At 44.2% G+C, this 25,422-nt stretch overlaps 2 protein-coding genes across 2 annotated transcripts in view; both read left to right on the top strand.

Annotated features, from left to right (window-relative positions):
• Positions 1-25,422, top strand: part of MYO3B (myosin IIIB) — a 291,721-nt gene that overhangs the window by 128,990 nt on the left and 137,309 nt on the right. Inside the window, exons 11-21 of the mRNA XM_083704157.1 lie at positions 812-908; positions 10,343-10,459; positions 11,348-11,452; positions 16,094-16,177; positions 17,278-17,480; positions 18,741-18,839; positions 20,751-20,865; positions 21,147-21,273; positions 21,903-22,113; positions 22,998-23,145; positions 24,682-24,835. Coding sequence (XP_083560283.1) covers positions 812-908; positions 10,343-10,459; positions 11,348-11,452; positions 16,094-16,177; positions 17,278-17,480; positions 18,741-18,839; positions 20,751-20,865; positions 21,147-21,273; positions 21,903-22,113; positions 22,998-23,145; positions 24,682-24,835 — 1,460 coding nt within the window. The remainder of the gene's footprint in view (positions 1-811; positions 909-10,342; positions 10,460-11,347; positions 11,453-16,093; positions 16,178-17,277; positions 17,481-18,740; positions 18,840-20,750; positions 20,866-21,146; positions 21,274-21,902; positions 22,114-22,997; positions 23,146-24,681; positions 24,836-25,422) is intronic.
• LOC310829775 (general transcription factor II-I repeat domain-containing protein 2-like) lies at positions 4,118-7,002 on the top strand. Its single transcript, XM_083708656.1, has 2 exons — positions 4,118-4,191; positions 4,862-7,002. Exon 2 carries the CDS (start codon positions 4,869-4,871, stop codon positions 6,801-6,803), a length of 1,935 nt encoding a protein of 644 aa, XP_083564782.1. The 5' UTR covers positions 4,118-4,191; positions 4,862-4,868; the 3' UTR covers positions 6,804-7,002.

Raw genomic sequence — 25,422 nt, 5'->3', positions numbered from 1 at the left:
TTGTGACAATCTAGTTGTTTTATTTTCTTCCAAAAGATCCTAGTAAGAGTAGATTGATGAGTGCTATATATCATCTGTAGGGGAGAGACCAGTTGTTTCCCTCACAGAACTTCACTTACTAGCACCCCATGAGGAGAAGGAATGGCTTTTAAGCATCTTCAGGTCTGTAGTCAGTGCTGGATTTACGTATAAGCTAAACAAGCTATAGCTTAGGGCCCCACTCTCTTGAGCCCCCCCCCAAAAAAATTTGGAAGACAGGAGTGCCTGGCGTGCTCTGGTCCATGGAGTCACGAAGAGTCGGACACGACTAAATGACTAAACAACAACAACAACATATATTCAACACAAAAAGCAGTGACAATTTGTTGTTGACAAAGGACAGCTGGACATATAAAGGGCCCCATTATCTTCAGTAGCTTAGGGCCTCATCAAACCTAAAATCGGCCCTGTCTGTAGTGCAGGTATGTCTCCAGGGGTCAGCAAATTTTTCAGCAGGGGGCCGGTCCACTGTCCCTCAGACCTTGTGGGGGGCTGGACTATATTTTGAAGGGGGGCAGGGAAATGAATTCCTATGACCCACAAATAACCCAGAGATGCATTTAAAATAAAAGGACACATTCTACTCATGTAAAAACACGCTGATTCCCGGACCGTCTGCGGACCGGATTTAGAAGGTGATTGGGCTGGATCCGGCCCCCGGGCCTTAGTGTGCCTACCCATGGGTTAGGCTAATCACAAGCTCAATGATCATTGCCTATGGCCAAATACCTACACGGGAACAGAGATTTCACACAGATACTCTTGTTTACAGGCATGAGCGAATACACACTCGAAGACCATATCGTGTTGATGCGTCTGACAAATACTCTCCAGATGATGATCTGGTAAACCTTGAAGTCCTGGATGAGGTAAGGTATGACAAGTTAATGAATTCTCAGTACTCGGTCTTACCGCTTGCTCTTGCCTTCCAGGCATTATTCATATTTCTTGCAATATCGCCATGTCACCAAGTTAATTGTTCATAGTCCTGACATAATGAGAAAACTGTGTCATATGATTATGATCTCCTATCAGGGGTTCATTTATATTCTGAGCATTTAGATTGTTCTGTTACACAGGAGAAGCAGATGATGGATGGCAGTAGGTTACATTATTATTTGTGCTTGCTGCAATGAGAAGCTCAGCTCCAAACATCAAGATTAGAGAGGGTGTATATTTCAGAACTACTTTTCCATTGGGGCTTATGCATTAAAAGTATATCACTATTATAAACATAGCGACTTTAGTCAAACCATGCACATCTCTTCCCACTTACATAAACTTGGTTCTTGTAGCTCCAGTGATCTTTCACGCTTACAAATGCATGGCAATTTATCGGACAGGGAAAGAGGCAGAGAGATCTAACCACCACTCCTTGAATGATCCATTTTCCTCCATCTTTCTCCGCCCTGAAATATTCCAACTTCCTGTTGCCCATATCCATCTTTTTGAGCCTGTTTACTTTGTCTCATAAAACTGAGCAAAAGCTGTTGAAAAAGGAGCTGGCTTTTGTTTGCACAGACCCAGTGCTGGTGGCGTTTCTTGGTGATGCTGGAGTGTGATAGATGGAACACCCACTAACTGGCTTTGAACTGTGTGATTTGTTGGGCCCAAGCAAAATGGCCAAGGAGTGCTTGAGCTACAGCACTGCTAAGCATGTTGTAGACCTCATCAACGCTTTCCATGGAAGACCACAAGGTGGGGCGCTGGGGCAGTGTAGCATAAACAGGCAGCAGGGAAGAGCTAATCTAGATCTTCTTTATGTGCACATTTGTCTTGCCCGGGGGTCGGCAACCTGCGGCTCCAGAGCCGCATGTGGCTCTTTAAAGCCTTTGCTGCGGCTCCGGGGAGGAGGCGATGGGAGGAGGCGAGGAGCGGAGGCGAGGGGAGGAGGCGAGGGGAGGAGGCGAGGGGAGGAAGCGAGGGGCGGAGGCGAGGGGAGGAGGCGAGGGGAGGAGGCGAGGGGAGGAGGCGAGGAGTGGAGGCGAGGGGAGGAGGCGAGGAGTGGAGGCGAGGGGAGGAGGCGAGGGGAGGAGGCGAGGAGTGGAGGCGAGGGGAGGAGGCGAGGGGAGGAGGCGAGGAGTGGAGGCGAGGGGAGGAGGCGAGGAGTGGAGGCGAGGGGAGGAGGCGAGGGGAGGAGGCGAGGAGTGGAGGCGAGGGGAGGAGGCGAGGGGTGGAGGCGAGGAGTGGAGGCGAGGGGAGGAGGCGAGGGGAGGAGGCGAGGGGAGGAGGCGAGGAGTGGAGGCGAGGGGAGGGGAGGAGGCGAGGGGAGGAGGCGAGGAGTGGAGGCGAGGGGAGGAGGCGAGGGGCGGAGGCGAGGGGAGGAGGCGAGGGGAGGAGGCGAGGCGAGGGGAGGAGGCGAGGGGAGGAGGCGAGGAGTGGAGGCGAGGGGAGGAGGCGAGGCGAGGGGAGGAGGCGAGGGGAGGAGGCGGAGGAGTTAGTTGCCTGAAGCCCCTTTTTAAACTTAAGCAGGGAGAAGTTTGGTGAATTGTTCTTTCCTTGGGGAAAGCAGGCTGCATTGAAAGGGGCCGTATACACTGGTCACTGTTTTGAAGGGGAGTGAAGAACACACACTCAAAAAAAGGTAACTTGTTAATTTTATTTCTATGAGGAGGAGTAATTCTGAGGGGTCAAACAAATGAATAATAAAAAGGTATTTTTATAATGACGAATCCCTCATTATTAATTATTATTTACATCAGCCACTGATTGTGATTTATGGTACACTGGGGCCCTGATTAATTTTCTATGGCATTTTGGGGCATTGATTATTGGGCATAGCAAGTTGCGGTCGCGTGGAATTTGTGCTTTGTGACTGTTTGAGGTGGGTTTTTTTTCTTGGGAGGCTGGGCGGTGCGAAGAGAGGGAGGCTTGTGGTAGTGTCGGGGCTTGGCTCTAGGAAACTAAGTCCTCGCCATTTGGTCACATGCGCAGCAATCTAGTTGTGGGGGTTAGGTGGCTTCGGCGCTCCAACGCTTGCTTTGCCGGCTGCTTTCAAAAGCGTCAGAAACAGCTGTGCTGTTGCTGGGTAACCGGATCGTCCCAGCAGCCATCTTATCTGCCCATGTGGTCTTCTGAGGCGGCCGCCATCTTACTATAGGAAATTCCACGTGGGAGTTAGTTGCCTGAAGCCCCTTTTTAAACTAAGCAGGGGGAAGTTTGGTGAATAGCTAACACTTTCCTTGGGGAACGTTATGCAACAGCTTATTGCTGGTCTTTCCCGCCTTTGTAAGCAGGCTGCATTGAAAGGGGCCATATACACTGGTCACTGTTTTGAAGGGGAGTGAAGAACACACACTCAAAAAAAGGTAACTTGTTAATTTTATTTCTATGAGGAGGAGTAATTCTGAGGGGTCAAACAAATGAATAATAAAAAGGTATTTTTATAATGACGAATGCCTCATTATTAATTATTATTTACATCAGCCACTGATTATGATTTATGGTACACTGGGGCCCTGATTAATTTTCTATGGCATTTTGGGGCATTGATTATTGGGCATAGCAAGTTGCGGTCGCGTGGAATTTGTGCTTTGTGACTGTTTGAGGTGGGGGTTTTTTCTTGGGAGGCTGGGCGGTGCGAAGAGAGGGATTATTTTTATAATGACGAGGATGACATTGGGCCCTCATTATTAATTATTATTTGCATCAGGCACTGATTATGATTTGTGGTTTACTGGGGCCCTGGTTAATTTTCTGTGGCATTTTGTGGCATTGATTATTGGGCATAGCAAGTCGCAGTGGCGTGGAATTCCACGTGGAGTTAGTTGCCTGAAGCCCCTTTTTAGTTGCTTGAAGCCCCTTTTTAAACTTAAGCAGGGGAAAGTTTGGTGAAAGTTTGGTGAATTGCTGCCAAGGAGTGTGGTGGAGTCTCCTTCTTTGGAGGTTTTTAAGCAGAGGCTTGACAACCATATCTCAGGAGTGCTCTGATGGTGTTTCCTGCTTGGCAGGGGGTTGGACTCGATGGCCCTTGTGGTCTCTTCCAACTCTATGATTCTATGATTCTATGAATAGCTAACGCTTTCCTTGGGGAACGTTATGCAACAGCTTATTGCTGGTCTTTCCCGCCTTTGTAAGCAGGCTGCATTGAAAGGGGCCATATACACTGGTCACTGTTTTGAAGGGGAGTGAAGAACACACACTCAAAAAAAGGTAACTTGTTAATTTAATGTTTATTTCTATGAGGAGGAGTAATTCTGAGGGGTCAAACAAAGAAATAATAAAAAGTGTCAAAAAAGGTATTTTTATAATGACGAATGCCTCATTATTAATTATTATTTACATCAGGCACTGATTATGATTTATGGTACACTTTGGGGCATGTGTAATGGGTCTGAGTTACTCATGCGTAAACTGCCGCCTCTCTAGGCTTAATTGCCTTTTAAAACCGTTCTGACTGCACAGCCCATCTCCGCGTAGCTGTCTCAGTCGTTAGCAGAATCCGTCTGTGGGCATTTCTTAAACCTCTTCCAGCATAGAAGCTGTCTGACTCCCAGTCGCCTCCTCCTCTCACTGCGCGGGAGTCTTCTGCGCAGGGAGGGCGTGGCTAGTGGAGGGTTCTACTCACTGATGTACAGAGAAGAATCCCGGAGCTCTCTCTCCGTTTCCCCCATCTGCCCCCCTTTATCCCTGGTGTTGCGCTGATTTCCTCCCCCCTCTACCAAGCTGCTTCTCCCCCTGGTGCTGGGTCCTTTGCCTGCAGAATCTGGGAGCCTCCCCTTCGCCTCTCACTCTGATGTCAGTTCCCTGACATCGGGCATAGCAAATTTTGCTATGGAGCCCTCTGATTTCTAATTACGTCCCTGTTTTGGACCCCCGGTAGGCCAGCCATGGATAAAGGCAAGAAAAGAAAAATTTCTGAAGAAAACAGAATGTTTAATGATACATGGACAGAATCATTTGCATTCTCTACTGACAAGACTGGTTTACCAGTATGCTTAATATGTGGTGAGAAATTTGCAAACAACAAAAAGTCAAATATTGCAAGACATTTCCAGAATAAACACGCAGCCTTTGCAGAAAAATATCCAGATGGAGATGAGAGACGAAAAGCCGTTGCAGAACTTATGAGGAAGGTTGATAGGAGCAAAAATAATTTCAAGAATTGGGTGAAGTCTGCAAATTCCACAACATATGCTAGTTTTGTAGCCGCTCAGGAAATAGTCAAGCATGGGAAGCCGTTCACAGATGGAGAGTATATAAAAGAAGCATTCCTTAAGGTTTCGGAACATCTATACATGGACTTCAAAAACAAGAATGAAATTGTGCAGAAAATCAAAGACATGCCTCTGTCTGCGAAGACTGTTAAAGATAGAACCCTAAAAATGGCAGAAAACATTAGCAAACAGCAAATTCAAGACATTAATTCAGCTGTGGCATACTCCATCGCCTGTGATGAGTCCAAAGATAAAGGTGATATTGAACAAATAGCGCTGTTCTGCCGATATGTGAACTCTTCTGGGCCACAGGAAGAACTGATTGAGCTGATACCACTAAAAGACCAAACAAGGGGTGAGGATATCTGTAAGGCTGTCCTGGACTTTTTAAGTGCTAAAAAAATAAACACCAACCACCTGGTCTCAGTGGCTACTGATGGGGCACCGAGCATGAGAGGAGCACAGAAGGGCTTTGTGGCTCTACTGCAGAAGGCACTGGGTAGAACGCTGCTGTCATTTCATTGCATCCTGCACCAAGAGGCATTGTGTGCTCAAACATTTCCCCCCGAATGCACAAAAGTGATGGATGTGGTCATTCAGATTGTTAATAAGATAATGGCAAAGGGTTTAAACCACCGCCAGTTTCGTTTGCTATTGGATGAGGTGGAAAGCACATATTCGGACCTCCTGCTCCACAACAAGGTCCGGTGGTTGTCCAGAGGCGAGGTGCTAAAACGCTTTGTCACATGTTTGGAAGAAGTAAAAACCTTCCTGGCCAGCAAAGAGCTTACCTTTGCTGAGCTGGAACAGCCAGAGTGGCTGGAAAAATTACATTTTATGGTAGACATGACAGCCCATCTAAACACGCTAAATACAACCCTTCAGGGGAAAGGAGGCACAGCCCTGCACATGCTGGAGGAGGTTTTGGCATTCGAGCGCAAGTTGACAGTGTTTGTCAAAGATTTCCAGAGAGGTACACTGTCTCACTTTCCCTCTTTGAGAGAGTTCAAACAAAGTCATGATACGATAAATTTGGAATATTTCAAGTCTGCAATCACCGCAATGCAAAGCTCGTTTGGGAAACGATTCTGTGGGTTCAGAGAGGAAAAAAACACATTATCCTTCCCTGTCACTCCCCTGGCGATCGATCCATCCCTATTGAATATGACTGCATTTCCAGGTGTAAGTCAACCTGATCTTGAGCTGGAACTGGCCGATATAGCCGACAAAGATATATGGGTGTCCAAGTTCAAATGCTTGACCGCTACTCTTGAGGATGTTGCCCGTCAGAAGGCCATTCTGGCTCAGAATCATAAATGGAGTGATATTGAAAACCTTCCCAAACAGGACAAACTTGTATTCGAAACATGGAATGCCATCCCCAACACTTATATAAACATGAAAAAGTATGCATTTGGAGTCCTGTCGATCTTCGGTTCCACATATGTATATGAGCAGGTCTTCTCCAACATGAACTATATTAAAAACAAACACCGATCACGCCTCACAGATGACAGCTTGCAAGCCTGTGTGAAAATGAAGGTGACGTCTTACAGCCCTGATGTGCAGACACTGAGCACTGAGGTTCAGGAGCAAAAGTCCCATTAACCTGGTTACCTGGTTGTAAATTAAATATTTTAATTAGCTATTTGTCCTTTTTTCTTGAGATTGACAGCTGACTGCACGATCCTGTATATACAGCATTAAGGCAAGAAACAATATATACAGTGTTATATTTGTTTTAAATGTTGCAATGTTTTTGCGGCTCCCAGTTGTTGTTGTTTTTTTGGAAATGGGTCCAAGTGGCTCTTTTTGTCTTAAAGGTTGCAGACCCCTGGCTCTTGCCCAAAGCAGCGGAACACAATGAAGCAAGCAATCACCAGTTTGCTTGTATGTATGTACATAAAAGCAAACTGGTGATGGTGGGACGTGGGTGGCGCTGTGGGTTAAACCACAGAGCCTAGGACTTGCCGATCAGAGAAATGGAAACAAGAGGAAATACCGACAATAGAAGAATGGAGACTGAAGCTGACTGACTATGCAGAATTGGACAGATTAACCGGGAAAATTAGATATCTTCAAGACCAAAAGTTCATCGAGGACTGGAGGAAATTTGTTGAATATCTGAAAAGAACATGTGATGTGCAAACAACACTAGTGGAATTTCAAGAAGCACTGTGAAAGCAGAGATATATTGTTAAAAAGAAATAGGAGTGGGAGGGAAGTTTAATGGCAATATAAACAGAGGAATGCGTAAACAGAGATGTAATTATGGATGATTGTCAGAGAAGCCGAAGGAAGTCTAATAAGAATCAAATTTGTGAAAATTTGACAGAATTGTATATTTGTGTTGGAAAATAATAAAAATTATTTTTTTAAAAAAGGACTTGCCGATCAGAAGGTTGGCGGTTCAAATCCCCGCGACGGGGTGAACTCCCGTTGCTCAGTCCCTGCTCCTGCCTACCTACCTACGTCAAAGTGCAAGTAGATAAATAGGTACCGCTCCAACTGGAAGGTAAACGGCATTTCCGTGCGCTGCTCTGGTTTGCCAGAAATGGCTTAGTCATGCTGGCCACATGACCCAGAAGCTGTACGCCGGCTCCCTCGGCCAGTAAAGCGAGATGAGCGCCACAACCCCAGAGTCGGCCATGACTGGACCTAATGGTCAGGGGTCCCTTTACCTTTGTTTGTATGTATGTATGTATGTATGTATGTATGGTAAGTGACCCCTGGATGGTTAAATCCAGTCAAAGGCAACTATGGAGTTGCGGCTTTCATCTCGCTTTCAGGCTGAGGGAGCCAGCATTTGTCCACAGACAGATTTCTGGGTCATGTAGCCAGCATGACTAAACCGCTTCTGGCGCAAAGGAACACAGTAAAGGAAACCAGAGTGCACGGAAACGCCGTTTACCTTTCCGCTGCAGCGGTACCTATTTATCTACTCTGACATGCTTTCAAACTGCTGGGTTAGCAGGAGCTGGGACAGAGCAATGGGAGCTCACCCCATTCAAACCGCTGACCTTCTGATTGGCAAGCCCAAGAGGCTCAGTGGTTTAGACCAGTGTTTCCCAACCTTGTGCCTCCAGATGTTTTTGGCCTACAACTCCCATCATCCCTGACCACTGGTCTTGCTAGCTAGGGATGATGGGAGTTGTAGGCCAAAAACATCTGGAGGCACAAGGTTGGGAAACACTGGTTTAGACTACAGTGTCACCCACATTCCATATATGTATGGATCTTTCTTTCTTTCTTTCTTTCTTTCTTTCTTTCTTTCTTTCTTCCCCTATACCATTCCAGGGGTGCCAAGTTGAATAAAATAGGTGGGGCAGATAAGCCCCGCCCCACATATTTGATCACATGACATGATGCATGCACACCATTTGAATGGCAGTACCCATCAACTGGGGGGTGGGAGCTTCTCAAATACGCTATTGGTAGAGGTTGGGGTCACTTTGGCCCTTAGGAATTGGCTCCTATGCACCACTCCACTGCTGCCTCTTGCCCCCAGATAAAAATCCTGGTCAGGTTGCACATTTTGATTCCTAATCTGCCTTCCAGAAGCACTAGAGACTTGCTGTTGAATAAATAAATAAATTTATGGGGCCCCGTGTAGGTGTGTGCCTTGGCGCAATTGCTTCTGTTACACCAGGGATAATCTGCCCTTGCACATGGGTCCCCAGTGGAAATGATGGATCCAGAAGACTGCCAGACTGTATACAGTGGTACCTCGGCTTACATATGCTTCAGGTTACATACGCTTCAGGTTACAGACTCCGCTAACCCAGAAATAGTGCCTCAGGTTAAGAACTTTGCCTCAGGATGAGAACAGGAATCGTGCGGCGGCAGCAGGAGACCCCATTAGCTTAAGTGGTACCTCGGGTTAAGAACAGTTTCAGGTTAAGAACAAACCTCCAGAACGAATTAAGTTATTAACCCGAGGTACCTCTGTAACTGCTTTTTGAGAGCGGTGCAACCCCTTCCAAAATTAGGCAAAATGCCTAATTCCCAGACCATGGACCCATCTATGGGGCCTAAGTCTTGCCAGCATTCAGCTTCAGTTTGTTGGTCTCTATCCTGCTCCCCACTGCACCCAGGCAGTGATTCAAAACCCACACAGCCCCACCTGACACACATGTAACACAAATAGGGCTAGGTGCTATCAGCATATACAGTGGAACCTCGGTTCTCGACTGTCTCTGTTGACGAATGTTTCGGAACCCAAACGCCGAAAACCCAGAAGTAAATGCTTCCGTTTTCAAACGCGCCTCAGAAGTCGAACGGCTTCTGCTGTGTGTTTTTCAGTTTTCTCAACTGAATTTGCTGACAGCCCTTTGTGCCTCAGTTTTCAAATGTTTCTGAAGTCGAACGGTCTTCCGGAATGGATTATGTTCAAAAACCAAGGTTCCACTGTATGTGGAACGTGAATCTGTATCAGGGAAGTATTCGTTTGCTTTGACACAATAAAACTTTATGGGCTGACTTTATTTTCATAGTTTGTGATCCTTTTATCAAAGTGTAGTCAGGGTCCTGCATCTAATAAAAATTGGTACACATGCATAAAGGTAGAAAATTTGATTTGTTAGCTCTGTCTAGTTTTACTATTTTTATTATTTTAGTTGAGAAGAAAACAGGGAGTCAGCTGTGCCAGCGCTAAGTGCATTTTATGTGGCAATTGATTTCAGTGGGCAATTGAAATTAATTGCACGTAAAAGGGCTTCACTTTGAGCCTTAGGTAAAATGCCTCAATTGTAAGCAAAATCATTGTACATTTTGTGCTTATAGCAAGAAATTCAGCTGAATGTTATGTTATTGTGTAGATTTTTTAAATAAATAAATCAGGAAGTTAAATATATTTTTGTTGTCTCTTTCCATTCCCGGTGTGGTACAGTTTATTTCTCTGACCCAAACAAATGATTGAAATGTAATAGATAGGTTTATTGCTTTTAATGTGGTCTACCGTTATAGATTTATCTCAGAGAGAGATATGAGCCTTGGAAAAAATGGTTTGATATGGCAAAGTCAATATTTGACATAAGTGACAAATAACATTTGAGATTTTCGCTTATTGCTTCTTGCAGTTGATGTACTTGCGATGAGTTTCCTGTCTGCAAAATACTGCTTAACTGTAAAACTTCCCATGTTTTCAGGAGACAATTATCCATCAGTTGCAGAAGCGCTATGCAGACTTACAAATTTATACTTACGTTGGAGATATCTTAATAGCCTTAAACCCCTTCCAGAATCTCAGCATATATTCGCCACAGGTAAGAGAATCTTGGGAATGTATCTGGGGTGGTAGCTTTGTGCTGGTGGAAAGAACTGCTCTTGGAAGGCAAGGCACACCCCTCTCCCTACTGCACCCATCTGTGCCTTGTCCCATTCTCATTCCAGATGTTCCCTCACTTTTCAAGAGCAGTTTGAAGGGACAGGGTGCAGAGACATGGGAGGCTGCAATGGATAGGAGGGATCTGGGCAGGAGGGATTCTTGCACAAGCAGAATTTACTTCCACTACTACTTTTGGCTAGGGACGCAGGGGGCGCTGTGGGTTAAACCACAGGACTTGCCGATCAGAAGGTCAGCGGTTTGAATCCCCACGACAGGGTGAGCTCCCGTTGCTCGGTCCCTGCTCCTGCCAACCTAGCAGTTCGAAAGCACGTCAAAGTGCAAGTAGATAAATAGGTACCGCTCCAGCGGGAAGGTAAACGCCGTTTCCGTGTGCTGCAGCCAATCGGAAGCCGCGCCTTGGTTTTTGAACATTTTTGGAAGTCGACCAGACTTTCGGAACGGATTCCAAGGTACGACTGTAATCTGTTTGCCCTCAGGCCCTTTGTTTCATTATACTGTGAAGTGTTGGGAGTCATGTTAAAACGAAGACACTGTAGCTCAGTAGAACAGCACATGAGTTGCATGCAGAAGTTTCATTCTCTGGTTTCTCCACTTAAAAAGAATCAGGTGATGGGGCACCTGACTAAGCCAGATGGACGAATAATCTGACCTTTATATAGCAGACTCGGCAATCCCATTGAAAAATGCAAGCAGCACATGGGAGTGGGGTGGGAAGTTTCTGTTCATTTATTTTTTAACTGGTGGGTGGGGCTTCTTATTACATGGCACACATGTTGTGCTTTGACACCTCTCTTTTTTCGTTTAGTTCTCCAAGCTTTACCACGGCGTGAAGCGCTCCTCAAACCCACCCCACATATTTGCCTCTGCAGACGCCGCTTATCAAGGCATGATAACTTTCAACAAAGACCAGGTAGGAAAATGTTTTAAATGCATAAATATTTTTTTTAATGCTGTTGTCTATACCAGTCGTTCCCACCTGCTTTCTCCCACAGACCGCTTGAAAATTGCTGAGGGTCTTAATTCTTTTACCCCCCACCTGCTGTAGCAATTGCAATATACTGTGCCTGATTCTGGATGATTTTTAATTGTATTTTATTGCTTCTTTTATTCTTTATATTGTATTTTATTGTATTCGGATGATAAGTCTTCTTCACAGACACTGCAGACCACCTGAACAAAGCTCGTGGACCACAGTTTGGGAACCCTTGGTCTACACAATGCAAGAGCATGTTGAATTTTTAGTTCACGTCAAACTTTCTGTGTGGAGCTTTCTGACGTTTCACACGGCTAAAATAGAACTCTGAAGATCCCAGCACTACTCCAAACATCATGGCTTTGAAGTGTATACTTTGATTTTGAATTTGAACCTGACAAATACAAAATTGAAAACGTGTATCCTAGAGGACGGGACGTGAGTGTTGCTGTGGGTTAAACCACAGAGCCTAGGACTTGCCAATCAGAAGTTTGACGGTTTGAATCCCCGCGACCGGGTGAGCTCCCGTTGCTCGGTCCCTGCTCCTGCCAACCTAGCAGTTCAAAAGCACGTCAAAGTGCAAGTAGATAAATAGGTACCACTCCGGCAGGAAGGTAAACAGTGTTTCCGTGTGCTGCTCTGATTCACCAGAAGTGGCTCAGTCATTCTGGCCACATGACCCGGAAGCTGTACGCCGGCTCCCTCGGCCAATAAAGCAAGATGAGCACCGCAACCCCAGAGTCAGTCATGACTGGATCTAATGGTCAGGGGCCCCTTTACCTTTACCTTTATCCTAGAGGCTGCAGTTGGGGGAAAATCTGGAGTCAAAATTAAGAGATTTTAAATTCAGCTTCATTATCCCCACAGGTAACATTTTGTGGGTCAGATTATTCATACACAGCAACTCATGGGATTATGTTTAATGTTCCTTGTATTGAGGCAAGAAGCTATCTGCTTCTGCACCTGCAGTGCACTACTGAATGCCCCCACCTATGACACAGCTTGTTAAAAACAATTTAGAACACTTAAGGGTGTGTTGATGCAGACCTGGGTCAGACAGATAGACTAGGGTGGATGAAAAGAACTATAGTTCCCTGAGTTCTTTCAGGAAAGGGAACGACTAATTAATTTCCCTAGTTTCAGTCTGTCTTGTAGGCAGGCTTCTAATCTGACTCAGGGTTTCAATCAGCAGGGCATGTAATAATTAATTTGCATGCTGCCAAGAGGAGCAATTTATGCCTCTCTTTAGGTCAGATGTGCGTTGGTGGACTTTGGGAGAAGACTAGGAAGTACCAGACTCTTGTGGCTATAAGTCAAAGAAAGTAAGAGTCATTAACTCTGTGATCACTCATTTTCATGGTAAAAACACAATAGGGATACTTCTAATATAACTGTAATGAGGACACAAATCCAATTATATGGCAATGATTTTAATGAAAATGCAGTCGAGTGCTGCAGAAACAGGAGTCTTTATATCCCAAAGATTGCAATCTTGCAAGACTTTTTCCACATGAACTATGGCACGCAGAGATGGCTGCTGGCTCTAACAAAAGGCAGCCCTTTTAATTTGTCAGTTTTCTCCTTGGCATGGTTTGCCGCAGGATTGTACAATAATCCCGAGTCGGTATATTTTTAGATACGCATTTTAAAGAACCCCCAGAAAATAAATACAGGGATATGGCACTTTAGAAACAGTGGTGAAACCAGTTTTAAACCGGAATGGAGAAAGAGTTAAAATATACAGCATGTGAGGATTTCAGAATGCACTAGTTACAGTGATCATTTATGAGGACCAACTTTTTCAAAAGCAGCACAGCCAAAGAATGGGGATATACCATATTTTTTGCACCATAACACTCACTTTTTTCCTCCTAGAAAGTAAGGGGAAATGTCTGTGCGTGTTATGGAGCGAATGCCTACGGATGGCGGGGGGATCTGCTGCAGTTGTAAGCAGAGGATCCATGGTTCCCCTTCCTTCCCTCCTCCATGGTTACAAAGCATGGATCCACATGGATCCTCAGGATTTTTGCATTGGGCTACTCCAAACTCACTGTCAGATCACATATCTGTGGCCACAGCATGAAGCACAAAAATCATATATCCACTATTTCGTTTAGAATATTTTTTTTCTTGTTTTCCTCCTCTAAAAACTATGTGCGTGTTATGGTCTGGTGCGTGTTATAGAGCGAAAAATATGGTATGTTCTTCTGAGATGCTCCAGGAGAACCAAGTGAGATACTATAGCAAATGTATGGCTGCTGCCAGAAACAACAACCAGCCATTTGTCTCCCTCCTTCCACCACCCTAATACCAAGTTCAAAGTGCTGGTTTTAAGCTATAAAGCCTTAAACAGCTCAGGACCGCGATACCTCAAGGACTGCCTCTTTCCATATGAAGCTACCTGGAGCCTGAGATCATCTTCTGAGGCCCTCCTTCATGTGCCGCCTCCTCCTTGAGAGGTCCGGAGGGAGGCAACATGAGAACGGGGCCTTCTCTGCAGTGGCTCCCCATCTGTGGAATGCTTTCCCCAGAGAAGTTCGCCTGGCGCCTTCATTATACAGCTTTAGGCGCCAGGCAAAAATTTTCATTTTTAACCAGGCCTTTGGTTGACCTGATTGACATCCTATACCCTTTTAAAATGTGGCTCTTTTTGTGCAGCTATTATTGGGTTATTCTTTTATTCTAATTTTATATATTGGGATCTTTTCTGTGAACTGCCCTGAGACCTCCTGGTATAGGGCAGTATATAAATTCAAAACAAACAAACGGAACTTAAATACAGTGGTGCCCCACAAGACGAATGCCTCGCAAGACAAAAAACTCGCTAGACAAAAGGGTTTTCCGTTTTTCGAGGTGCTTCGCAAGACGAATTTCCCTATGGGCTTGCTTCGCAAGATGAAAACGTCTTGCAAGTTCGCTTCCTTTTTCGTAAAACTGTTAATACCCGGGAATCCGCGCTCCGCAAGACGAAAAAAATCGCAAGACGAAGCGACTCGCGGAACGAATTATTTTCGTCTTGCGAGGCACCAATGTATATATTTGGTTTATACTGTACCCTTCAATGGATTCCCAGGATGTCTTTCAAAAAGTCCAAATTTTGAGAGGCTGCTTTCTTTCTTACTTACCTAAGTAGGTCACACCAACGTTTGCCGGAAAACTTCTCCTGCAGGTTCCAAAGAGATCTGACCACCACCCTTGTAATTTGGAACAGGGTCTTCAGTGTGGCTGCCCCTGCTCTGTAGAACAGCATTCCTGTCAAGATTCAACAGGCACCCCCTAGCTGCACTTTAGTGGTTTGATCCTTAAACTTTCATGTATCTCATGGAAGCTTGACTTCCATGACTCAACCCTACCTAGCTCAAGTTGCAGCAAAGGGAACAAGCTGTATAAATATGGTATAGTCCATAGCAGCTATCTGACAAAGGTTGATTTCAGGGCAATCTGATCCTAGCCTTGTTGAGTTGGCACATCCATCTTTATCAATTTGAATGAGATGACCAGCAACAGTATCTCATGTGGTCCATTCCAGCTTCACGGTTCTACGTTTGCTTGGCTCACTTGCATGCCAACTCTTGACCTGGAATGACCAGACCCAGTACCTGAAAGGTTCTGTTTTTTGCAGGTAATTTTTTTTGCAGGTGATGTAATTGTTTTTTGCAGGTAATGTAAAGGGGCTTCTCTATACCCCAACCTGGTTTCTTCCAGGTGTTTTGGACTATAAATCCCAACAGCTCTGGCCAGCAAGGCCAATGGTCATGGATGATGTAGTGCCAAACCTTTGGTGGATACTAGGTTAGATTCAAAGACAGAAGGACTGTTCAGGTCAAGAGGTGATGATTGTTCATCTTGAAATGTTCCCAATCCTGATATTTCACACATTAATCACACTAATTGACAACATTCTTCATGGTTGAGGAATATAATGCTATAACATGACATTGTAGCATTACGTAGTGGCAGGTGCATTTGGTATCATATGTGTTTTTAAACTGACTATACTTTTGGCTTTTCCCACTGATTTTATTGTTATTTAACCCAATGCCTATCATTGTGCAAGAAGCAAGAGAGGTCCAGTATACCTGAAGGAGCGTCTCCACCCCCATCATTCTGCCTGGACACTGAGGTCCAGCGCCGAGGGCCTTCCGGCAGTTCCCTCACTGTGAGAAGTGAGGTTACAGGGAACCAGGCAGGGGGCCTTCTCGGTAGTGGCACCCGCCCTGCGGAACGCCCTCCCACCAGATGTCAAAGAGAAAAACAACTACCAGACTTTTAGAAGACATCTGAAGGCAGCCCTGTTTAGGGAAGCTTTTAATGTTTGACAGACCATTGTATTTTAATATTTTGTTGGAAGCCAGCCAGATGGACGGGGTATAAATAAATTATTATTATTATTATTATTATTATTATTATTATTATTATGCAATATTTTAAAATCAAGTTGAGCATTATTGGTTGACCTCTGCAAAGGCAGCCAAATTGAAGATGCTCTGCTCTTAATGGTCTGTTAAGGTGCATGTCTGGGGAGATTAACCACTGGAGCTGTAAGCGATGCATATTTACCTCTGTTTTGTGTGTCAGTGCATTATCATCAGCGGAGAGAGCGGTGCTGGGAAGACCGAAAGTGCCCATCTCATTGTGCAGCATTTGACCTTCTTGGGAAAGGTATCTATTGACTGCCATGGTAGCATGAAGGTCTGTCAGCAGTGCAAAGTACTGCCTGCGTTTGTCCACAGTGCTAAAATCATGCTCCCCTTCCCATCTTCTCCTCCAGCATGGCTGCAAGGAGACGGTTGGAAATGTCTGCTTCTGTTTTCAATTGGCCACAGTTTGAAGTCGGCTTGTTTTAGTCACTCATCGTTAACATTAACTGCTGTTTGCCTGGGCTTTGATGTCACACTAAGCTGCAAAGCGCTTAGTCAAAAACGGGAGCGCTATGCTGGGGGGAGCAGGAGGGAAGTGTGTGATCCTGGTGCTCTATTAGATTTGATCTCATAATGCTTAGCCACAGTTTAGCATTAGATGCAAATGTTCCTTTCATGCAGTTCCGCTTATAGATCCTGCCTGATTGCAAAAGTAGGTGTGGTAGTGGTCTGGCCGGGAAAAGCAAGATTTGATATGGTTGCAAACAACACAGGTGACTTGAGGGGTGCATCTTAAGGATTATTGGCAATGTCATACAAAACCTGTGGATTATAGGCATAGCTGTCAACCGCCCCTTATTTGACGGGAAAGTCCCTTATCCCAGCACCGTTTCCCGCTGCTGTCCCTTATTGATGATGTCCCTTAAATTTCCCAGGTTTCAAAGGAAGCAGCTCCTCTCCCTCCCTCCCTCCCTGCCGGCCAGGGAGGAGGGAGGCTGTGGGAATATGGCTCCAACTGTGTTGCTTGGCTGCGTTGCTCACCCAATAAGGAGTCTAAGAACGACTGGGGGGGTGGAGCTTGCATGCTTTGTGCCGATCAAATCGGCCGCGTTGCCTGGGGACTCGCCTTTGCTCAGCGCTTCCCAGCGGAGAGGTGACAGTGGTTTTCCTTGCTGCATCCCCTTTGCCGGGTTGCTGCGCTGTGGGAAACACCGCTTGAGGCTTCGTTTAGCTGCTGGTTGACTAAAATCCCTTATTTTGCCTGCTGATCCCTTATTTTTGAGGCTGCTGGTCCCTTATTTTCAAATCTGTAAGTTGACAGCTATGATTATACGTCTTTGGGGTTTTAAGAAAACTTTGTTCAGCTGGGGAATCCCTTGTGACCTGTTCCCGTCTGTGAAGGCTAGCAATCGTGCTTTGCGGGAGAAAATTCTCCAGGTGAACCCCCTGGTTGAAGCCTTTGGAAATGCCTGCACTGCCATCAATGACAACTCCAGCCGTTTTGGGAAATACCTGGAAATGATGTTTACACCAACAGGAGCCGTCATGGGAGCAAAGATTTCCGAATATCTACTGGAAAAATCCAGAGTTATAAAACAAGCTGTGTAGGTATAAATTTGAATATTTCGCTCCCGCCCGCCCCTCAGCTAGAAGCAATTTTACTTTCCTAGAAAATACACACACGTAGGGCAATATTTTCAATGCAATTTCTTCCAAGCAAGAGGCATAATCACAGATCAAGCATACCGTATTTTTCTGTGTATAAGAGCCCCTCCCCCCCCCGATTTCTAACCTTATTTTAGAGTAAAAAAGCCTAGTCTTATACACGGAAAAGTACGGTACAGTGGTACCTCGGGTTACATATGCTTCTGGTTACATACGCTTCAGGTTACAGACTCTGCTAACCCAGAAATATTACCTCGGGTTAAGAACTTTGCTTCAGGATGAGAACAGAAATCGTGCTCTGGCGGCGGCACAGCAGCAGGAGGCCCCATTAGCTAAAGTGGTACCTCAGGTTAAGAAAAGTTTCAGGTTAAGAACGGACCTCCAGAACGAATTAAGTTCTTAACCCGAGGTACCACTGTATACACAGCCAAGTTGCTCACCGGTACAGAACAACAAACCCCTGTGTTGCAAACTTAACACAACAAACAACACAAGCAACACGATGACCAGTATACTAGATAGCACTGTAATTCTTATTGCATAATATACACAATTTAGTACAACAAAAACAAAAACAAAATGTGTACACTTGTAAATTCTCTAATATATTTGAAATCAAGTGAACACACGTCTGTCAATCTTTGAAAGTCCGTTGAAGTATAATAAGTCTATAGTAATAGATGCTATCCTGTGGGCTAAGCGGTAAAACCCTTTAGGCTTTCTGATAAAACCTTACATCAGATAACAATGTCCTAGCCTCCAGGACGGGGCACACTGATCCTGGCCTGACTGCACCAGCTACTAATTAGTTTCCAGACTGAATTAAAAGTCCTGGTTTCGATCTATAACACATTATGCTACTCAGGACCCCGATACCTCAAGGACCACCTCTTTCTACATAAACCAGCCCAGATCCTATAGTCTGCATCAGAGGCAATTCTCCATGCTCCTCATCTGAGGGAGGTGCAGAGAATAGCAACCTGAGAAGAACTTTTCACAGGTGTCCTCCTATTTGTGGAATGCTGCCCCAAGAGAAACAGTGCGGTTGTGAGAATAGGCATATGCACAATGGATGTAGGTACATGTAATATACAGACGTTTGCACGTGTAATAAAAGTGTTGGGTATAGAGGTATGACATACCATATTTAATACGTTACTATATAAGCCATCAAAGTAACTTTTTTTTCTCTTTAACAGAGGGGAGAAAAACTTCCACATATTTTATTATATATATGCTGGCCTTTATCACCAGAAAAAACTCTTTGAATATAAGCTGCCTGAGAAAAAGCCTCCCAGGTAACCCATTACTAATTTGATTTTAATACCAGTTGTAATTAGCTATTGATTAGCTGTTGCTTCTAGCTTGATGCTTGAGTTAGAATATTCATTAACCCTTCCCCAACCCTTAAGGAAACTTTGTCAGCCTCTCATGTGTAAAAGCGGATAGATAAGATGGGAATTTGACCTGTGATGCTGTTTTGGCCAAGCCATGGGGTCCTTTCCAATTCCACAATTTTAAGAATATTCTCCCAACTGAAGAGACTTCTCTCCCTAAATGACCATCAGCTGATAGTCGCCTGAAGGGATCCATTTTGCCTAATACTTGGAGAGCATCTTCAAATAAGGTTGTGCTTCAATGTCCTCCTTTGAAATGTGATTGATGTCAGTCACCTGAAATCGCCGTGACCCCAGATGATTGACAAGTGGCTGGTCCTTCCCACCTGTCAAGTTTGCTCACGGCAGGTAGAAGAGGTCGAGATCTGGGCTGCTGGGCTAAATTGATTCCCCACCCTTTTAACTATGTGAATCAAAAATAAAACTAAGAGCTTTTTTTTCACTCTCTTGAATTGCATCTGCTTTGTTTTCCAAAATAGTTGGTTGCAGAGTTAATGGTACGTGTTAACATTATGCAAATAAACCCAAATGAATTGTTTTTAAATCTGTACATTATTATTACTTGGGTAATTGGCCTATAAGGACAGAGTTGCATTTACGTATTCCATTGTGTCAACTTTCAAGTGTGTGTTGTTGTTGTTTTCTACATTAACTTTATGAACTTGTCTGGTTTTATTGTCTAGAAATACCCATTTCAAAATAACAGCATCATGGCAACGCTTTGGACAACTACAGTGGCCAGTTTGCTGAACATTATAGGATAGGCAGAGAGGAGATAATCTATCTCTCTCTCTCTCTCTCTCTCTCTCTCTCTCTCTCTCTCTCTCTCTCTCTGTTTGCACATAGGGTTATGTTGAATCCCCGTGAGGCTACGCAGTGTCAGAAGAGGAAGATAGGTTTTCATTTCACCCCAGATGCAGTGCTTTTCTCTTCACCGTAGTGAAAGAGTCATTCACATATATGGGAGTAAGAAAAGCTGTTTTCAACAATGTTATTAGTGGCTAAAACTTTTCGATCTAGTTTTGTGAGGAAAGGAAGGGAAATCAGGTTTCGCCTATCCCCCAGCTTGCTGTTTGTAGCCTTGCTTTCAGTGAAAACCACCAAGACGCTTGCTGCTTCAAGTGTGTGTCTATCAGCCTTTTGGGAAGGGCTGTAGATCAGTGGATAAGCCTATTCTGCATGCAGAAGGTCCTATGTTCAATTCCAGCATCTCCAGGTATCTTGAGGTACCTCAAGCCAAAATTTTTCATAATTGTTTTTAAATAGGTTTATGTTTCTTGATGTTAACCAAATCCCTAAATACTTGACCTTTTTATGGACTTCAATCTCAATATTTTGTTCTAACTCCATTTTTCCCTCTTCCTTCAAATTTTTGACTAACAATTTAGTGAGAGACCTCCCAGAATAATTTTAAATATGTTGCAAGAGGACTGCAGCTGATGGTGTAGGGAGGTCAGTGAAAATTGGGCGCCATGCCTTGCACAAGTAGAAGTGCTTTTCACTAGTGCAAATATACCATTGGGTACAACCTCCTGAGCTCAATTTAATTGAAATCAAGCTTTCATCAAGGCTTAATCTGAGCACAAGGCTCAGCTCCCAAACCCCTTTTCAGTTTTGTGGTTCAGCTCTCCAAAGGATGAATCTGAGAGTGCGTGCAGAGTGTTTTATTTACTGCAAATTTCCAATGATCTTACAAATGTAGAGTTCCCAAGAAGGACTTCTGTACCTGTTGGGTTTGACTTCTAGACAGCCTCCAGTATCAACACCTTCCTTTTCAGGAATGAAGAATGAATCTTATCTCTTTTTATTTAGGTATATTGATAATGACACAGGAAGGGTGATGCATGACATTATTAGTAAAGAATCCTATGGGACACAGTTTGACGCAATTCAGCATTGCTTCAGGATCATAGGGTTTACAGATGAGGTAAGTAGTGACTTTTCAATCTGCTGCCGCAAAGATACTTGTCTTGCTCCAGAAGGCGGCAGGAATTCATCCATGCTGAGGGAGCCTGTCAGGGTGCCTGGTTGCACCCCTCTCAGAATTTTGCACCCGGGGCCACTGCCCCTCTGGCCCTCCCACACTACGCCACCGGTTACATCCTCCATCTGCAGAGTGTGGGTGGGCTTTGAAGTGTTGAGTCTGAAGTCTGCTGACGCTTAGAGTTCTGACTTCTGAAGAGTTCTTGCCCTTCCTGTTGTTTGCAGGAAGTGCACTCAGTGTACCGAATTCTGGCTGGGATCTTAAATACAGGAAATATTGAATTTGCCGCCATTTCCTCACAACATCAAACGGATAAAAGCGAAGTGCCCAATGCCGAAGCCTTAGATAATGGTAAATATTTGCGGGAATTGTACTTCAGAGGACTTTTGTAGGGCAGGGATGGGGAACCTGTGGCCTTCTAGGTGTTGTCAGTGTTGTGACATGGGGTTTGTGATTTCAGCTGTCTTGACATAATATGCTGGAGACAGTTCTCTAGTAACACTTCTTTATTAAAGCAAACAAGACTGAGACTTGAGGAGGGGAGAGCTACATTTATAGGGACAGGGAACAAGCTAGAAAGGATACATTTTGGAGGGAACAATATCAGGCAATCACAGTCCTGCCTTTTGGAGGAAACCAATAAGACAGAGGATCCAAATACAGCAGCTTAAATGAACCAATAGTAGCTGTACCCTCTGGAACCAAAAGGCAGTTACTTTACCCTAATGCAATACAGACAATAATAATACAGATATAAAATCCTTTGACTCAATACACAACAGTCGGACTACGACTCCCATCATTCCTGACAGTTAGCCGTGCTGGCTGGGGCTGATGGGAAATGGAGTCCAGCAACGGCCACAGGTTAGCCAGCCCTGCAGTAGTAGAATATGCATAAGAAAAGACCCATTTCACACAAGATGTCTGCCAAGGCCAACGGCTCCCATCTCATCCCGACATGTCTGTGTGTCCTCTTTCAGCCGCTGCCCTGTTGAGTATTGGCTCAGAGGAACTCCAGGAAGCTCTCACCTCTCACTGCGTTGTGACACGAGGCGAGACTATTATCCGGACAAACACTGTAGACAAAGCAGCCGATGTACGGGATGCCATGTCAAAGGCACTTTATGGCCGACTCTTCAGCTGGATCGTAAATCGCATTAATACCCTGCTGCAGCCTGATAAAAATATATGGCAAGTCCACACATCAACAAGCAGCATGTGTGCTGGTGGAGTCTTCTGTGTCTATATATTTCTTTTTATTTTACGGGGAGGAATTTACTGTTTGTTTTAGATAATGCCTCTAAATGGCCTCCGTGCTGTGATTCTGCATTTTTTGTTTCCAGGACGTTAACTCCAGTGTTTTCGAAGAGTTGGCTAGGATTTAACGAAGTAGGTCAATGGGGATCAGTGTGGGGTTAAAATCCCATCAGCTCTTTGAAAATACATCACAAAGCGATGTTTTCAAAGTTTGTCTGTTTTATGGTGAAAAGCTACTGAAGTACTTTTAGTGATAAGGCTATAGCGTACAAAACGTTTAACATGATGCGCTCACACTTAAAACTGTCGCTAAAAGCTACCTAAGCTGATTTAGCAGCTCATATACAAAGCTTAGCTGTGTGGTGGACTGCAAGGTAAGTGGATTATGCCAATTGCATTAAGATCCCCAAAATAATAAAATGGCATTTAGTGAGCTATTGATAAATAAGGAATTGTGCTGTACAATTATTTTATGGGTATATGGAAACATTTAATTATACAATCTAGTGGACCAGTTCACACAGGCTTGAATGCAAGGACTTTGTGTGCAGTGAATAACTATAGTTTTGCACTTTCAGGGAGTGCAAAACGCGATTTGCCTTTCTGCCAAGGCATTCTTCCTATATCTTTTCAATGCTGAGAGTCTTGCGCAACTTTTTACAAAATTATTTTATTTAGTGTCATACCTTTCAATAGTTTTCAAAGCAATAAATTGAACACAATTAAAATATAAAACAGATACTAGGGCTGAATTTGCATTTATAAAACTGGTTTCCAATGGTGTTTCAGTTATGGATTTTGTATATTTTTCTACCCAGCAATGCCGAAAGCGGAATGAATGTTGGTATACTGGATATTTTTGGATTCGAGAACTTCACAAGGAACTCTTTCGAACAGCTGTGCATAAACATTGCAAATGAGCAGATCCAGTTTTATTTCAATCAGCACATCTTTGCACTTGAGCAGGCAAGGTTTATTTAATTACCGTTGGCTAGCTCTGTATCAATGTCTCTAGGCTAAACCTGGGGCTTGTGAGAGGAGTGAACCATAGGAGATGACTGGAACTTCCGAATTCATCTCCTCCTTTATATATGGTTAGAGTGATATTGGGTATATCTTGAGAGATAAATATTGGTTGGGGGGCTTCCCATATAAACTTAAGAGAAAAGCAATAAGGTGTCTAATGAAATTTGTGTTGGTATTTTTATTTGGTTAAAGATAAAAGAGATGGTGTATAATAAAAGGAGAATTCCCTGGATGTCTGGATCCAGGTTTGGGGCAAGTACTCTTTGGTGAGAGAACCCCAGCAGAGATTTAAAATCACAAAATAATATGTAGCAAAGTTGAGTATTGGAAATATAGGCTGTTGGACCTTTAAATCAACCCTGTTTAAGTTGCTTCCAAAGTTCCCCTCTTCCCTTAGCATAGAAAGAGAGCACACGTTTGTAAGTTAAAAATCATTTACTTACAAACTCTTTGAAGGTCAGATTCATGTGCTTTTCCATGCAGCAGTAATAAAAAACACAGGCAGGAAAACTCAGGTTCCAAAGTGGTAAATGTTTCTAAATTATTTGTATAGAAGCAGAAAGATAGCTTGCTTAAGCCACGCGTTCTGAGTTTGGAGCATTCTTCATAGACTTCCTTACTGGTTAGGTTCACCTGGTAGAATGGGAATAACAAAGGTCTGATAACCCTTCTCCCAAGGTGACCGAGCTAAGCCTACTCTATGGTCTCAACCCCTTCATTCATTCATTAATCTTCAGAACGCTTGTTATATACAGCTGCTTATCCTACAACTTGGACCCCAACAATTTGGGCTTGGCCCCTTGTAGCAGGTTTCACATGTAGTGTTTGTGAAAACAGAATGCCATTGCTGGGCACAACGCAAGCACGACTGATCTCTGCGATATTTCAACAATATGAGTGTTGTATAAGCTTTAATTATATGGAAATTAACCATGGGGCGGAAATGTCTGCAAGATGCCTGGAAAAGAGCGGATTTACCTTCATTTAAGGGATGCGGGTGGCACTGTGGGTTAAGCCACAGAGCCTAGGACTTGCTGATCAGAAGGTCGGCAGTTCGAATCCCCGCGATGGGGTGAGCTCCCGTTGCTCGGTCCCAGCTCCTGCCAACCTAGCAGTTTGAAAGTATGTCAAAGTGCAAGTAGATAAATAGGCACCGCTCCAGCGGGAAGGTAAACGGCGTTTCCGTGCGCTGCTCTGGTTCGCCAGAAGCGGCTTAGTCATGCTGGCCACATTACCTGGAAGCTGTACGCCGGCTCCCTTGGCCTGTAAAGCAAGATGAGCGCCGCAACCCCAGAGTCGGCCACAACTGGACCTAATGGTCAGGGGTCCCTTTACCTTTAAACATCTGATAAAATGTGTATTGCAGTGGTTTGCCTCGCTCTGTTGCCACCTTTGTAAATAAATCACACTGGGCGAGAAGAGACAGCTGGTAGAGGTGACATTTAAATTTGCTGACTTTCATAAATCTTCCTTTAGATGGAATATCAGAATGAAGGAATCGATGCTCCTATGGTTGACTATGAAGACAACAGGCCACTCCTGGACACGTTCCTTCAGAAACCAATGGGGCTACTTTCTCTGCTTGATGAAGAAAGCCGATTTCCCCAGGCAACAGACCTTACTTTAGTCGGTACGCCATGTCCAGCAATCCTCAACTGTGATTTTATATATACTTGGAGTGGGGGGGAGGAGGAGAGAAAGAAGGTCATAGATATTTTCATATTGCTTTAACTCATGACCGTGTATTAAATTTCTGTTGCTTTGGTCAACCTATTAAGTCCCCATGTGCTCTTCATGAGCTTTGCCAATTGGAATTTTCTCCATACAGATCACTGATTTTCGGTTTGGGTTTTAATTGATAGGGGTCTACTATCTACTATGAGCACTGTTAATATTAGCTTACCTTGAAGACCCATAGGCGTTTATGGTGTCATTGGCTTGGATCCTAGCTTCTGTCCCATGAATGGAGCAGAACTCTTCTTCTGTTAAATCGTTTTTATTAATTTTCCAGTAAAAAAACATCCAATTAACATATCAAATCATAATCCAATTAAAATAAAAAACTAAAATAAAAAAGACCAAATTATCATCCAAAATATAATTATTAATTTTTCAGGACTTCCCATAGTCTGGACCTTGAAGCATATCTCCAAATCTCAATCCCGCCTCTCCTTGTTGTTTCCATATTTTCCGCATCTCAATTTTAATGCTTTAAAG

The sequence above is a fragment of the Podarcis gaigeae genome, assembly GCF_964106915.1.
Source record: "Podarcis gaigeae genome assembly, chromosome: 1".
Lineage (NCBI taxonomy): Eukaryota > Metazoa > Chordata > Lepidosauria > Squamata > Lacertidae > Podarcis > Podarcis gaigeae.
This window is presented reverse-complemented; position numbering and strand designations above follow the sequence as displayed.